Source organism: Uranotaenia lowii, chromosome 3, assembly GCF_029784155.1.
Source record: "Uranotaenia lowii strain MFRU-FL chromosome 3, ASM2978415v1, whole genome shotgun sequence".
In the NCBI taxonomy this organism is placed as follows: domain Eukaryota; kingdom Metazoa; phylum Arthropoda; class Insecta; order Diptera; family Culicidae; genus Uranotaenia; species Uranotaenia lowii.
The window spans coordinates 198,819,231-198,835,226 of record NC_073693.1 but is presented as its reverse complement, the minus strand read 5'-3'; the positions used below and the strand labels follow the sequence as shown (position 1 = coordinate 198,835,226).

The window sequence follows — 15,996 nt, the reverse complement described above, 5'->3', positions numbered from 1 at the left end:
CGGGTCGCCAGCGGCTCGGTTTCAGTTTCTTTTTGCTCGTCGTCGTGAACAGTTCTCCTGCAATTCGATCTGCGTTTGGACCCCACCAGTGGTAATTCAACGCAGATATCGTTTTGCAGTTAGTTTAGTGGAAGCCAGCTAAGCAGAAGGATGGTTCAGCAGCAGAGGCGATAATGACGATTTAGCGGTGCTGGTGACTAGCAGCGGAGATCTTTATGAATGCAGGTTAATGACATTTTAACATGACAATTTGACATGACATTTTGACATGACATTTTAACATGAGATCTTCACATGACATTACATGACATGCCATGTTGAAATGACATGCCATGTTGAAATGACATGCCAAGTTTAAATGACATGTTGACATGATATGATGACATAAAATTTTGACATGACATTAAATGTAGACATGATATTAAATGTTCCGTTGGCAATAAAATTTTTAAACGAATATTTCTGGATTAGGATTTCAATAGCAAGTTGGTATTTCAGAATTTAATGTTAACTAATGTCAACAAGACTCTTTCATGGAACGAATAGTGGCCCTGAAAAGGGCCATTTGATTTCTGAAAACCGAAATATTTAAATTCTGAATGTTAATGATTTATGAGAATCAATGCCATCCGTAGAGAACATCAACAAACCGTAGACTCTGCTTCTTGTTGCAGCAAGTTTTCTTCATACCATGTAAAATACCGTCGCCTACTGCGACCACACGAGATGACGCTTGAAAACCTAAAGAAGCTCGCGAGGTGCAGCTGCTGGCTTTTTATAACTTCCCAGCTCTTCGAACACGATTGAAAAACCCATCGTGTTCGACAAGCTGGAAAGCTATAAAAAGCCAGCAGCTGCACAGCGCGAGCTGCATTGAGTTTTCAAGCGTCATCACGTGTGGTCGCAGTAAGCGACGGTGCTTTTCGTAGTGTGCAGAAAATCAGCAGCAAGGAGCAGGGTCTAAAGCGGGCCACAGACTACACAACATTTGTACAAATGCGATGAAATTCAATGAAATTTTGTCGCTGTGAGCACGATATGCATAGTGTATGGCACTGCTTGAATGAGCGCCCAAGCGGTTGGAGTAAAATCGGTCGGGATCGAAATATTTTGTACAAAACATTCTCCCAGCCGGGGTAGAGATGGTTTTTTTGTTGCTGTTGCTGTTTTCGCCAGCAATCATTTGTGTTCGCGTGAAATATGTTTGTATAGTGTGTGGGCGAGCATATATCAAACAATCGACGCGGAATCATCGAATTTGTACAGGTCAATTTGTGGAGTCTATGGCCCGCTTAAGGGTTGTTACCTCTACGGATAGAATTGATGCCTATTAACATTCAGCATTTGAATATTTCGGTTTTCATAAATCAAATGGTTCTTTTCAGGGCCACTACCCGTTCCATGAAGGAGTCTTGTTATTTAAAAATTAAAAAAAAAATGAAAGAAAGGGTCGTGCATAAAATTAAACGCTCATAAACAATCAAATTTACTATAAATATTTCGGCTTACTCATACCAAATGGCCCTTTTCAGGGCCACTATTTGTTCCATGGAAAGAATCTTGTGAAAAAGTAAATTTTTTTAGATTGTTGAAAATAAACACGGGGTGCTTACAAACTGTTTTGCAGAGTTTTGTATGTTTCCTTCATTTCTTCCATCCTTGGAAGATTCGTGATTGTTCGAACGGTGTTAAACTAAAACAAAACAAGTGCCAAAATGTCAAATATGACATAACAATGCTAGTGAAAGTCCAAAATACAACAGTAATGAACATTCTTAGAGTAAGAAAATGGAAAAATTGTCCAAAGATCGGTCATTACGAGACTGAAGTTAATGCATGCTCAGCTTAAAATTAAATAACTGAATAAGTAAATTCATTGGTATTTCTTCGAACACGGTCGTGTAATGTACAACCTCTTCAACTTTTTTTAAAATTCTTTTACCGCAAGAAATCATTTAGGCATTGCCTAAGTCCTTGTTATACGCAGTTCCGACCACTGTGCGATGATGGTTACAATGATGGAAATGATGATGAGTAGATAAGTATTATTGTTTACAAGTACGGACAATACAAGGAATTACTCGATGAATGTTTACTCCATTTTGTTTTGGTTTATTCCGGGTTGAATAGTTGTTAGTGGCGGTTGAAATTATTGCTGTGATTTGTTAAGCGATTACGGGCATTGCAATTAAGTTGAAAGTTGTAAAGATCTCGACTTATGATCCGTAAGTAGTGAAAATAGAGAAAGAAAGTATGTGCTAATAAGGAGCTTGTCTTTAGGTTAATTGCAAGTGCCGTTTAATCGAAAGGAATTGTACAGCCGTACTAACCGTAAGTGATCGAATGTCGGTAGTAAAGCAAAATATTAAACGTTTATCGGTTTAGGTTTAGAATCCTGAAGTCCTGAAGGAAATTCTTGAGCCTAGTCCTACGTGCCGTAGGTTTGTTTTTGATATTGTTTCGTTGTTAATTTTAATAACAAAGTGAATTTACTAGGACCTGATAGAAATAAGTTGTTAGCCATCAAGGAAGTAATTTTTACTTAGAGTAAACCTCATATCTACAAAGCCTTGCTTCCCTACTCTGATTTTCCGAACAACAGTCCTTGATATCAATATTATCTACAGCTCTTCTTTCAACATTTAAATTAGTTTTGCTGCTTGTTTTTAGCAAAATTCCACCAAACCAAAGCAAAACCAAACACCAACTTTTTCAACACTCACGCTCGTAACTTGTAGGCTTGTAACTTTCCGTTTTGCTCAGCCTCCAGTCGATTCGCAATGTTCGCGTCGCTTTTTTACCGTCAGCTGGGGAATCATGAAACACTTTTCAACTGCAATCCCAAGCAACCATAAGTCTTGTTAAAATGGTCGAATACAGCTTAATCAGCATAATCAATGTGCTGAAGTTCCTTTAATTCAGCCCAAAATTTAAGTTCTTATTGAAACTTTGAAGCTCCATTCAAGATTTGAACAGCCTTCTATTCAGCCCACAAGTAAACGTTTAATCAGCAAAAACAAAGAAATAATTCTCCTCTCCTCTCTTATTTTGGTCATCACCAGCCCATGTGATGATGCTGCCGGTTTCTCTGCATCCATCTTTATTCCTCCCATCCCCTCCCTCAATTGATCAAACTTAATTGCTTTGTTTTTAATTTTGTTCGATACATGCCGGCACGCACGCCAGTTCTGCTACACAATTATTTGATTTGCTTACTCAAGCAATCAAACAACCTAATGGAAAAAATTAGTCCTGGTAACAAATTTGAACACCATCCTCCGAGATGATAGCCGAACACGCTGACACGACGCCACGCCTAGATGTTGCCTTACCGGCAGCTAAAATTCGAAGTGGTTATTAGCTTCCTAGAATACCCGCAAGGGCAACCAGCGGCCAACAGCAAAGACGCATGTTGATTATTACTACGAAACATTACGAAACGGCGTATAATTCAATCATCCGTTAAAATAATATCGGTTTTAAAAAAAATGTTTATAACTGTTAAGCATAAAATTATATAAATTTATGAATCTTGATTTCAACTTGATATTTAATCAATGAATTGCTTAAACTGACTTTCAATGTGTGATAAATTTGTGGTAAGTAAATACAGTTGGACGAAATTTTATAAAGTCAAAGTATTTACCCTTTTCAAAAACAATCATTTGCGAGTTAGCTTTAAGTTGTTCTGAGTTGAAGTTTCAAAATAAATTATACATTTCAACAATTTCCAAGCTCCAAAAAATGATTTATTTATTATATGCCCTTTTGTGATGTTCGGTCACATTTCATATTCATGAAATGGCGGACATGTCTCAAAAAAGGCTATTCGAGGAACTTTCTGGAACTTCGAGTCCATAGAAGGCTGTTTGAGATCCAATTTGTAACTTTTATTCTGAATGATGCGATTGACATGTCACAGAAAAGGCTATTTGAGGAACTTCTTGGAACTTGAAGTTCACAGAAGGCTATTTGAGACCTAATTTGTAACTTTTATACTTTGTGGGTGCGATTGACATGTCACAAAAAAGGCTATTTGAGGAACTTTTTGAAACTTCAAGTCCATATAAGGCTATTTGAGGAACCTTTTGTAACTTTCATGCTCACATTCGAGAAAATTTGGCACCAATTCCCTTTGAAACCTTTATTCAGCGAAATTCGAACTTTGGGGGAACGAGTTTAAGTAGATATGAGACTTTTGGTTGCTTGGGATGGCTTCTAAAACGTAATGTCCACAGATAATCATACCGCTTGTATATGAAAAGTTAAAGGTTGATGGAAAATCAAATTGACGTAGTAAGAAAAATTATTGGTTTCATCAGTTATTTTTAATTTTACAAAAACATGCGATTTTCAAGCCACTCAGAAAAAGGAGTAAGTTGCTACAAACATTGTTTTTAACGAAAAATCTTATGAAAACGTTTGAAAATTTATAGGGTTTGATATATTTACAAAGTCATATCGCATAATGTACCAATTTCAGTAATTTTTGATTTTGTTCGAATTAAATTTTTCAATTTTTTCTGTCAAAAATGTTTTTATAGAAAAAGCAAAATGCTGCATACATTTAGGGGTAAAAAATACTATAAAAAATTCTACTAGCTGAAATCATAATAACTATTGTTTGGATTGATTAAATTTCACAATTAACAAACCTGTGATTAAAAGCAATCATATTCCAGCATATGGAAACCCGATTTAAAAGGTGAATCTTTGATTTGCATTTTATCCAACCAATATGCATTAAACACAAAATTGTTCTTGCCCGGAAAATATTTTTACACCAACAGTGTTGGGATAGGATAGTGAGAGCAACATAAAATTGTAGGTGATACCATTGAGCCAATCCGCCAATCGATGTTTACGGCATCGAAAAATGTAAAAATTGTACATCTTTTGCTCTTTTTTTTAAAGGGTGCTTAATCGGGATAGCGCACGGCACCCTTACAAATAAACGAATTTCAAAACAAATCAAAATCTTTTTTTTTTTATTTAAAGTGGTGCCTCAATCCTGGGGAAATTAATTTAAAAAAATTCATTGAATATTCAAAGCCTTTATCATCTGGAATCAACTTGAAAGTAAACTTTCTCCCGTTGTAAATAATTAACAACTATCGTATGAATTTCGAAAATATGTTAAGTTTATACCCAATTAAATTCATGATTGTCGTGCCAGAGAACGTTTTGTTAAAATGTGTTACCATTTGAAACAGTTTGATTTTTTAATTGTTTCAAATAACTTTTGTCCGTATTCAGCCCATTTTTTAGTTATGAATTTTTTATTCTCAAAAGTGGGTCCAAAATCTGAAACATAAATTGAACTTTAATCGGTAGGTTTACTTTAAAATTTCCTTTACGTAAAATGTTTTGGTTTCTGTAATGTGATTTACGAAATATTTGGTAAAAAATCATCAAAACACTAGGCAATAGATACTTAACCATTCATAAATTGAAAAAAAAAATTAAATCATTTGTTCAGTGTGAATGTTTTTGAGCATAAAGGATTTTCTAAGGTAAGCTTTGTCGAGTCCGGCGGATGTTTTTCTCTTTCGGCGTCGTTTTATATTCTTCGAAACGAAACTCACATTTCTCTACAGAGCTTGTACATCTGTTCATCTATGATTTTTCAAATGAAGAGAATACAATGGAGCAGCCTATTAAAGGCAAACGATTACATTCGGAAAAGGTCGAACAACATAATCATGATCTATCTAAATCTGAAAGCAGACAAGATTTCATATCCACTAGTTGCTCTAATTCAATCCTTATCCTTAATCATACTCAATACTTATACTCGATTATGATCAAATTTCGACATGCGATTTTAGACTTTCAGATCGTTGAACTTTCAGTTTCATAAGTAAATTGTGGATTAGGATGCAGAAACATAACTCTGCATCAAATTCAATTATTACACTCAAATTTCGAAGTCAGATTTTTATGAAATTTCATCACCGAATTCTAGGATCAGTTCCAGAGCGGTAAACAAATTTTGAGCTCAGTAGTAGTTTCAAAACTCGAATCTAATTCGATCCTTTGATTCAGATTTACCGTCAGAATTTGATCATATTCCATCATTCAATTTAAAATTTTAAATTCATAAAATTTTTGTTTTTATAAGCTGATTTGAAAACAAAGTCCAATATCAAACCTCTGAACAAAAATCTATCCCTACACTCAGATTTTTTTAAGTCAGGTGTTCACAAAATTTCATCATCGAATTTCAGGATCAGTTTCAGAAAGGTAAACACATTTCTATCTCTCAATTCAAATTTATGTCATTAACAAACTTTAATTTTCATCCCTGTATCAATTATATTTATATGTCGTATAAACTCACATCAAATTCACTTCTTATATTAAGATTTAAAATCAAATTTTGATCATATATCAACATCCAATTTCAGGCTGTCAGATCAACAAATTTTCGGTTTCATAAGCAGAATTAAAATTAAGTTTCAAGCCTCTGAAACAGAATAAGAAAGGGATAAACTTTACAGCGGCACGTTATCCAAACAATTGGAAAAATTGATTCAGATTTCTAGCTCAAAATTCAGTATCATTACTAAAATATAATTCAATTCTAATTGTTATACTTCAAATTTAATTTCTGTTAATATTTCAACACCCAATTGGATGGCCAGATCAACAGCGTTCTTTTCGTAAACACTCTTAATATATCCAATATCCAATCCAATTCTGCCTCTATATCAAATTAAAATTTCTGTCATCGTTTTCATCAAATTCCAGTTTCCATATTAGTTTCAGAGAGAGAGGCCGATTTTCTGCTAAGGATTAAATTTATGACATAATAACATAGATACGAATTCAAATTTTTTACAAAATCGAACTCCAAATTTCAACCCGATTTCAGTAATTTTTCTAATTCAGTAACAAAACTCAAATCTACTTCAAATCTTATATTCATATTTAGAGTCATAATTTGGTCATATTTCAAGACCCAATTTCAGACTCTCCGATCATCAAGCTTTCTTTTTGATAAGCATCAAAATCCAACATTAAATTTTGAGTCAAATCCAAACATTTTACTTCGATTACGAAGTCATATTTTCATCAAATTTCATCATCGAATGTCAGAACCACTTTCTGAGAGATGAACAGACTGGTAACTCAAAATTTAAATTTATGACATAGTCACACCTTCATTTTCGTCCTGATTTAAAAAAAAAAAAATCAATTTCAAACCAAAATTCATGACAGCCATACCTTCTTTAGTTGAAAAAATTCAATAATTAAATCCAAACTAAAATCTAATTTTCAGACTCTTAATATCACAAAACTTTCATTTTCATGAGCAGAATTGAAATTAAGCTCAAAAATCAACCCTCTGAATGAAATTAATTTTTTTTAATACTCATATTTCTAGATCATATTTTCATGAAACTTTATCACCGAATTTCATTTTTTTTTTGATCTTTTGATAAACTTCAGAATTTAATTTATGACATATTCAACTTGAAACTTTGTGCCAATTTCAATAAACTTTTGAAATCAAGCATCAAATCTCAAATGCAATTTAAATGTTACATTCAAATCCAAAGTTTGATTCTGATCAAATTCCAGCATCCAATTTCAGACACTCAGATCGTTAAAATTTTATTGCTATAAGATTTTAAATTCATATCAACCTTCACAACAAATTCAAGTTTTTTTTTAAACTCAGAACATATTTTCATCATATTTCTTTATTGAATTTCAGAATCGGAGAGATCATCAAACTTTCACTTTTCTAAACAGTTTATTGCAGTTTTGAATTTATTTGTTTGATTCATCGAAAAAAAATTAAGATTCGTTCACTTTTTTTATTAAAACTATACTTCTATTTCTCAATTTTCCAAAGATTTCTGGACCCTGCGTTTTTTTATATCTTATACTTGCTACCAAAAGCCAATAAACGGCCACCAAAAGCACCAGAATATCAAACCATTATTCGATATGGCCACTCAGAGCCTCAGGTCGTTCAAAACATACCAGTTGAAGCAAGTAAACAACCACTCAGAGCTGTAACTGGGCCACTCAGAGCCTCAGATCGATCAAACTTGCCGCTCGAAGCAAGTTAACAGCCACTCAGAGCTGTAACTGGGCCACTCAGAGCCTCAGATCATTCAAACTTGCCGCTCGGAGCAAGTTAACAGCCACTCAGAGCTGTAAATGGGCCACTCAGAGCCTCAGATCGATCAAACTTGCCGCTCGAAGCAAGTTAACAGCCACTCAGAGCTGTAGCTGGGCCACTCAGAGCCTTAGATCATTCAAACTTGCCGCTCGGAGCAAGTTAACAGCCACTCAGAGCTGTAACTGGGCCACTCAAAGCCTCAGATAATTCAAAACTTGCTACTCGGGGCAAGTAAACGGCCACTAAGAGCCATAATGGCCATTCGCCATACTGCCAAAAATGGGTTACCCGATCTAGGTATCATCTGCAAACATCGGTCACCATTCACCTCAAACCCAAAACTATGTTTCCAATCACTTCACAACACATATCAACTGCTTTTTTTATAGCCCGTCCTTTGCTTCAACACTCACTGAAACTGTTAAAAAAATGGAAAATGGCCTCCCTTGCTAAACGGATGAAATGAACACAAAAATTTCACTAAAACTGAAAGTGACACTGCGTCATGGTAAAAGAATATCTCATTCACACAAAAACTGCCGCGGGAGCGTTGACCACGCCATTGTCGAGTCCGGCGGATGTTTTTCTCTTTCGGCGTCGTTTTATATTCTTCGAAACGAAACTCCGAAAACTTTAAAGTACGTCCGTTCGTTAAAACTATATTCAATCAACTGCCAGTAATTTGTCGTTCTTCGACTTGCTCTGCAAAAGGCCTTTTCGAAACACATGCAAACCAATGCAGCCTCAATCAGATATGCGAGAATTAACCAATACTAGTAAAGTATAACCGAATCGTATTTGTCGGTCAGTTTCGGGTTTCGGTAAGCTGTTCCTTGTTGTATGTTCACAGACAACGAATGTTCTTGTGAATTATTATTTTTTTTATATTAAATCGCCAACACAATTATGATAATCATAATGTACGTTTTTTTTAACTCATTTTTTATGATATGATCTCTTATTCTCTACAAGCTTAATTTCGAAAACAGCCTGTTTCTGCTATGTTTTTTTTCATATATATCGAGCAATACTTACCAATCCAGTGTAGAATATACAAACAAGACAAACAGTTGTTGTTATGAAATGGACATTAACTCCAGAAACTACAATGAAATAAAATTTGTCAGCTTGAGTAGTTGTCAATCATTTTGGGAAGTAAAATATTCATTCAATTTAAGATTGAAAAGGTTCTAATATAATTTCAATACAATGTGTGAATAAAACTTACCTTGATTGAAGGCCAGAGCAGGAACGTAAATTACAATTGGTAGATGTAGAAGCTACAACAACAAAAATCATTCGTCAATTCATTGTAAATGGTTATTTTATTGCTTTACCGTTGCCAATGTGAAAAGTACTGAGCCCAATATGTGAATTTTCTTGTCAAATCTCATCTCAAGGTACTCATACACTGATGTTATCTGGAGCTCATGAAAAACGGGCAGGAATATGAAATTCATACTGATCGCCATCAGAATAATGGCACAAAATATGTACATAAAATTCATCCCGTAAAGGTAGGTTTCTGTCGACGCACCCATCAGAGCGATCCCGGAAATGAAACTTTGAATATTTCGTCATTCATATGGATTTATCTCATAAATCACACAATAAATTACCTTGCGACTAAGGACATTGCAACGGGGAAAATTTTCAACTTGCGGTTTCCCACCAGATAGTCGAGGGCCTCGGAACCGCGGCGTGAATTTTTTCGTCGTTTCTGCTTCTGATGATCCTGCCAGCCGAAGTAAATCCCTATAAGTATGCAAACGACCAGCATGGCGCAGAAAATGGTGTAATCCAACAGGCCAAATCGCTGTAACGACAGGCTGACATCTTCGACTGTTGGAAAGTGCGCATTTGGAGATTCAGACATGTTTGATTAAAAAAAAAACAGGAACACCTTCCTTAAATTTACACACAACACATGTCCAGAGTACAATAATAACTGAACGAAAATTAGCCAAGTGCCCTATCTTAGCGCCTCATCTGCCTGGGCTGGAAGCTTGGGCGTGATTTATGACACGAAAGAACTGATAAGTATTCAGAATCCACGATGCACTCGTGAATAAATATTGAGAACAGCCTACGCAGAATTTATCTAAATACTGCTACAGCATATTGTAAAACAAACAATAAATAAATACCTATTTTGGGATTTTCCTTGTTCATGATCAGAAAGATCAATTCGATGCAAGCTTTCTTACAAAGTATTTCCTCATTTTGCTTCAGCTAAGCCCTTTTTGTTCAATTACTAAATGTATTTCAATAGGGTAGAAGCACTAGTTATTGAACAGTTACCAGATATTGAACACTAGTAAAACACCAGTCAATTAAATCAATAATATATAGTAGAAAAATAAATTAAAAATCGTTGTGCCACTGATGAAGCATTTTCTACCTTTGTTCAAATTTTTATCAAGAATTTAGGACTCTTAAAGCCACAATCCTCGAAACTAGAAGATGTTATCAAATTTTGGCTTGGTTTTTCGACTGGATGAAGAAAACAGCTTTTTTTTGATTGGGAGGAAAATTGGATTAAAGACAATTAAACGTCTTAGATAATAGAATGAGAGTTTTCCACTAAGTCTTTTTAGATGATTTCTGGAATAGTGGAAGTCTTTATTATCCCTATATTCTTAAAATTTAACAAATCAAGTGTTCAATCATTGGATCACAGAAAACGCCAATGTTTCAATTATTGAACGTTCAATCTTGCAGTACTCGTTTCGTAAAGAAATGCATGTACCGTCAACTGGGGCAACATGCAACAATTTTCAACTTCAATGGCTTCTAAAAATCTTATGTTTACTGTTAATCATACTCCTTATGTATCAAAAGTTTTAAGGATGATAGGACATCAAACTGGCGTAGTTTAAAAGATTATTGGTTTCTTTAGTTATTTTTAATTTTCTTAACACATGCGATTTTCACCCTACTCAGAAAATGGGGTAACTTACAACAAAATTTTTTTAATGAAAAATCTTATTACACGTATCAAAATCAAAAGTTTCTTATATATTTGCTATACCTTAAAGACCATTATGCATGAAAACACCAATTGCAGCAATTGTTTGTTCTGTAAAAACTAATTTTCACATTTTTTCTTAAAATAAGGATGCTGCATACATTTAGGGGTTTCATAATACTACAAAAAATTCTACAAGCTAAAATCATAAAAATAAATGTTTGGATGAAAGATATTGCAATGCTTACAAACGCGTTATGCAAAACATTAATATTCCATCACATGAAAATGAGATTTACAAGGTGTTTCTTCGATTTGCATTTTGTTGCATTCTACCCCAGACACCTTACTGAATTATAACACTATTTATTTAAAAAAATTGAGTGATTTTTCGAAAAATATTTTTACACCAACAGTGTTGGTGTAGCATGAGGAAACCAATAAAAAGTTTGTAGGTCATATTATCAAACCAATCCGTCGTAGTAAGTAAAGTTTTTTACGGCATTGAAAAATGTTAAAATTTGTACATTTGTTGCTCAATTTTTCAAATTTGAAACCAAAATAATTTTTTTAAACTTGCTTAAGATGCGAGAAATTATGTAATCATCATTTTGTAATCATTAAAAGATAACTTTATTACAATACATTAAATCAAAAATTGATTCAGTGTGGTGTTATATAAATGTTGCATCTAACCCCGCTATTGCATGATGCCCCGCTTGACGGTACCAGTTGTTGATCAAACATCGGTTGGTGTTTGGTAATATAAACAAACTGTTTCTTGGTTGCTAGCTCAACCAAAATCGCCCCTGCAAAGCATACTATCAAGCGAAATACCCCTAAATATATACAATATTATTCAATGTTTACGTGTTCAATAATTAGAACATTGCCTGTTCAATATTTGAATCATTGTGTTCGATCATTGGAAAAGAAGTAATTTTGAATAATTTCAAAATATATTTCCGCGAAAAAAAAAATATCTATTCGAAGCTGAGAAACATGTGTAAGCTACACTATCAAATTTTTTCCGAAAAACCTTTCGTTATTATTTATTTTCCACAAATGCGTTGAATCCCAAAGATGGTGTTCAATATATAGTGTTCTTACCCTATTAGGTCAATAGGAACTGTTCTAAAAACAAACTGATTGCTGCTAACTATCTGGCGACATTGTATCAAGTTAGATTTTTGGGCTAGTCTTAATGGAATTATATAGAGTTAACGAAATATTTTTAAAAAAAACTGGACTAAAAGTTGAGTCTTGTTCCATGGAATTATTTTATCGATTATATCGGTGACATTTTATATTCTTTGAGAAAGAATATTTAAGAATTGAAAGATTATAGACGGATAGAAGATTAGAAAAGCAAATCATTGTATTGCATTTATATGACCAGAGCTGCGAAATTGTAGGAGAGCTAATGATGGCTACATTTGAGAAACCATCATTCTCAGCAAGCCAAACCTATGCCCAATAGACTGAATCGATTTGGGGTCATTTTGGAATTTCTCAAACCCTGGAGTCTAAAAAGCTCCGTCTTGGTCCAAAACTCATCCATGATTTTTTTCAAAATTTTTGAGTAAGTTTATAAGAGTAAATTCCAACTTTTAGGATTGTATGGGAAAATGGAATATTTTATACTGAAAAATCAACATCATTTTTGTTTCTTCTATGGAATCGAGCCAGCTGACGGTTTTTGTGCCAATTTATAAATTCTCTAAAGGAAATTTTCCGCTGAACAACTTTGTTGCAGACCTTCGTATCTTATAAGGCAACAAATTTATTAGCTGTTTAACAAGGGTATGGGTATGTCTTTTCGCATTGATAAACAATAAATTCAATTGACTTACTGCTGAAGCCACGCGAAGTACTACATGAAAAGTAGTCATGCAATACCTCTCTACGCGTTAATACTTTGTACGCACTCATTAACGGAATGGTGAGTACTTGTGTACAAGCAAAAATTACACAAACTCAACTTTGTTTTCGTTTCACAAAAAGCACTCAGTAGAAACAATTCAAAAGAAAGGGAAAACAGCTGATGATTGGAAGAAAACTCGATTCGCTGTTCAGTATTGTTTTGATTGTTAGTTGGTTTGGTTGGTTAATTTTGAAAAGCTTTTCAATAGTGACAAAAGAACAGAAAAAGAAATTGTAACACAAAACGGACAATCTTCTGCAAAAGATCCCGGAGAACCTTCGAAAATTTCCGGTAATTATATTTTAAATCTTAAATTCAAGACTCGGAGATAGTTACATTCTGGGCACAATCGACTGGGTATTTGAGCTTGATCTTTCAAATCCCAACGCTGCCGCTGATACCTTTTCACATATTCTGAATTATGTCATCGATCGCCCCGTTCCAAAACGCTCTAGCGGTGGAAACATGCGATTCCCCTGGATCACGACTAAACTGCGACAACTGAAGACGGCAAAAAAGGATGTGCTCTTCGAAACTACAATAAGTAAGAATCATCCTACACTAAGGATGTACATATATCGATCGTAAACTTAACTCCGTTTATAAAAAAGCCAGTGAACGTTGTTACCATAACTATCTACGTCGCGTACAACGTAACCTCAAGTCTTGCCCAAAATCCTTTCGGAAACACGTAAATAGTCCGCGGAAAGAACCTGGTATACCTTCAAACAAGTTTTTGGACGGCATAACGGCGAACTCTGACCGTGGAATCTGCGATCTCTTCGCCCAAAAATTTTCCAGTATCTTCACTTCAGCTTCAACATCCCCAGAACATTTAGCTAGCGCTGTCAGGAACGTTTTGCCATTGGGCTTTTCAATAAATGGTATGAAATCGAGGAAGCAGTCATCTCTAGAGCAGCAGCGAAGCTTAAGAATTCCTTTTCTACGGGCCCGGACGGGATACCAGTTGCTTTTTTAAAAAGTTTTATGCCTGTTTTGCTGACCCCTATTCGGCTCATTTTTCAAGCTTCGCTAGATAGAGCCACCTTCCCTCTGTCATTTGCAATACCCCTTATACCATATTTGTTTAGTCTTTCCAGAAGAATGCCGTGATTAAGCGTATCAAATGCATTCTTTAGGTCCAAGAATAAGGCACCTACTATAGTTTTGGATTCGATGTCCTTAAGTTATTTTTCAATTTTCAAAAACATTGGATTTTCACCCTACTTAGAAAAAGGGGTAAGTTGCAACAAATTCTGTTATTAATGAAAAATCAAAAGAAAACGTTTGAAAATTTGTAGTTTTTGATACATTTGTGATGTCACAACGCATAATGCACCAATTACGGAAATTTTTTTTTGTTCGAATTAAATTTTACATTTTTCTATCAAAAATGTTTTCAAAGAAAAAAGTGTAAATTTGCTGCATACATTTAGGGGTAAAAATATACCACAAATATTCTATCAGCTTAAATATTGAAAATAAATATTAGGATGGATGAAATTTGAATGTTAATAAACGCATAATGCAAAACAATAATGTCCCAGCATATGGAAACGAGATTTAGGAGGTTTAGTTTTGATTTTAATTTTGTTGAATTTTGCTCCAAACAGGTAAGTGAATTATAAAAATATTAATTCATAAAAAATTGGTGATTGTCCGAAAAATATGTTTACACCATCAGTGTTGGTATAGAATAATGAAAGCAATTTAAAGTTTGTAGGTGATATCATTAAGCCAATCCGTCATCTGTCATAGGTTAGAAACCTTACAATGGTCCAGTGTTATGCGCCAACTGACGTTGCCGATTTGCAGGAGAAAGAGCAGTTTTACAGTCAACTGAACAGCGTGGTAGAGAGAATTCCGAAGGGTGACATTCAAATCCATTTGGGCGACTTCAACGCAAAGATTGGCTCCGACAATCAAGACCTTGAGCGCATCATGGGGCGCCATGGCCTAGGACAGATGAGCGAAAACGGAGAGCTGTTTGTAGAATTTTGTGGCAATAACAACATGGTGATCGGTGGATCGCTCTTCCCCCATCGACCAGCACATAAGGTCACTTGGGTATCCCGAGATGGCCGAACAGAAAATCAAATTGACCACATCTGCATCAGCCGAAAATGGAGAAGGAGCCTTCTTGATGTCCGCAACAAGCGAAGCGCAGACATTGCATCTGACCATCACCTCGTCCTTGGCGAGATACGACTGAGAGTTGCGCGTGTCCAAAGGCGCGAGGAGAAAGTCGGGTGTCGATACGACGTCCGCCGGTTGGAGAATCCAGAGGTGAAAAGGGCATACGTTGAACAGCTAGAATCCCGAGCCTCGGAGCTGCCGACAGACGGAACAGTCGAAGAACAGTGGTGTGGAATCAAGAATGCCTTTATCACGACGAGCCATGGTACTCTCGGTAAAGTTTGTGGAAGAAGAAGTGAATGGATGTCGGATGAAACTTGGAGGATGGTCGATGATCGGAGAAAGGCGAAAGTCGGAATTGAGCAGGCATGTACCGGGTCAGCCAAAGCAGCCGCCCGCTTACGATATGCGGAGCTGGAAAAGGCAGTTAAACGAGCTTGTAGACGAGACAAGAGAGCCTGGACAAACTCCCTAGCCGAAGAGGGGGAAAGAGCCGCCGCCAATGGAGATATCCGATTACTTTATGACATTTCTCGCCGCCTCAGTGGTGCAAAAACTAATGCAAGAATGCCGCTGAAAGACCGAGCAGGTCAGTTATTGACCGATCGAACAGATCAGCTCAAACGATGGACTGCGCACTTCGAACAACTCTTCCGAGTCACGAATAGCGATGGCCAACAGAACCCGCTGCTTGAAGCGCCAACAGTAAGTCGCATAAATGGCGTCAACTCGGAAGCGCCCTCGCTGGCTGAAATAGAAGCGGCAATCAAAAACATGAAATCCAACAAAGCACCTGGGATCGATTGCATCCCTGCTGAAATGCTGAAAGCCGAC

The 15,996-nt window shown here is 35.6% G+C and overlaps 1 protein-coding gene across 1 annotated transcript in view; it reads right to left on the bottom strand.

Moving 5' to 3' along the window:
* LOC129755722 (sodium-coupled monocarboxylate transporter 2-like) overlaps positions 1-10,214 on the bottom strand; it is a 31,137-nt gene extending 20,923 nt beyond the window's left edge. Inside the window, exons 1-4 of the mRNA XM_055752346.1 lie at positions 9,754-10,214; positions 9,472-9,697; positions 9,363-9,414; positions 9,170-9,237 (exon numbers count right to left, since the gene is read on the bottom strand). Of these exons, the coding sequence (XP_055608321.1) occupies positions 9,170-9,237; positions 9,363-9,414; positions 9,472-9,697; positions 9,754-10,010 (603 nt within the window). The 5' untranslated portion in view covers positions 10,011-10,214. The remainder of the gene's footprint in view (positions 1-9,169; positions 9,238-9,362; positions 9,415-9,471; positions 9,698-9,753) is intronic.
* Positions 10,215-15,996: the final 5,782 nt, after the last annotated feature.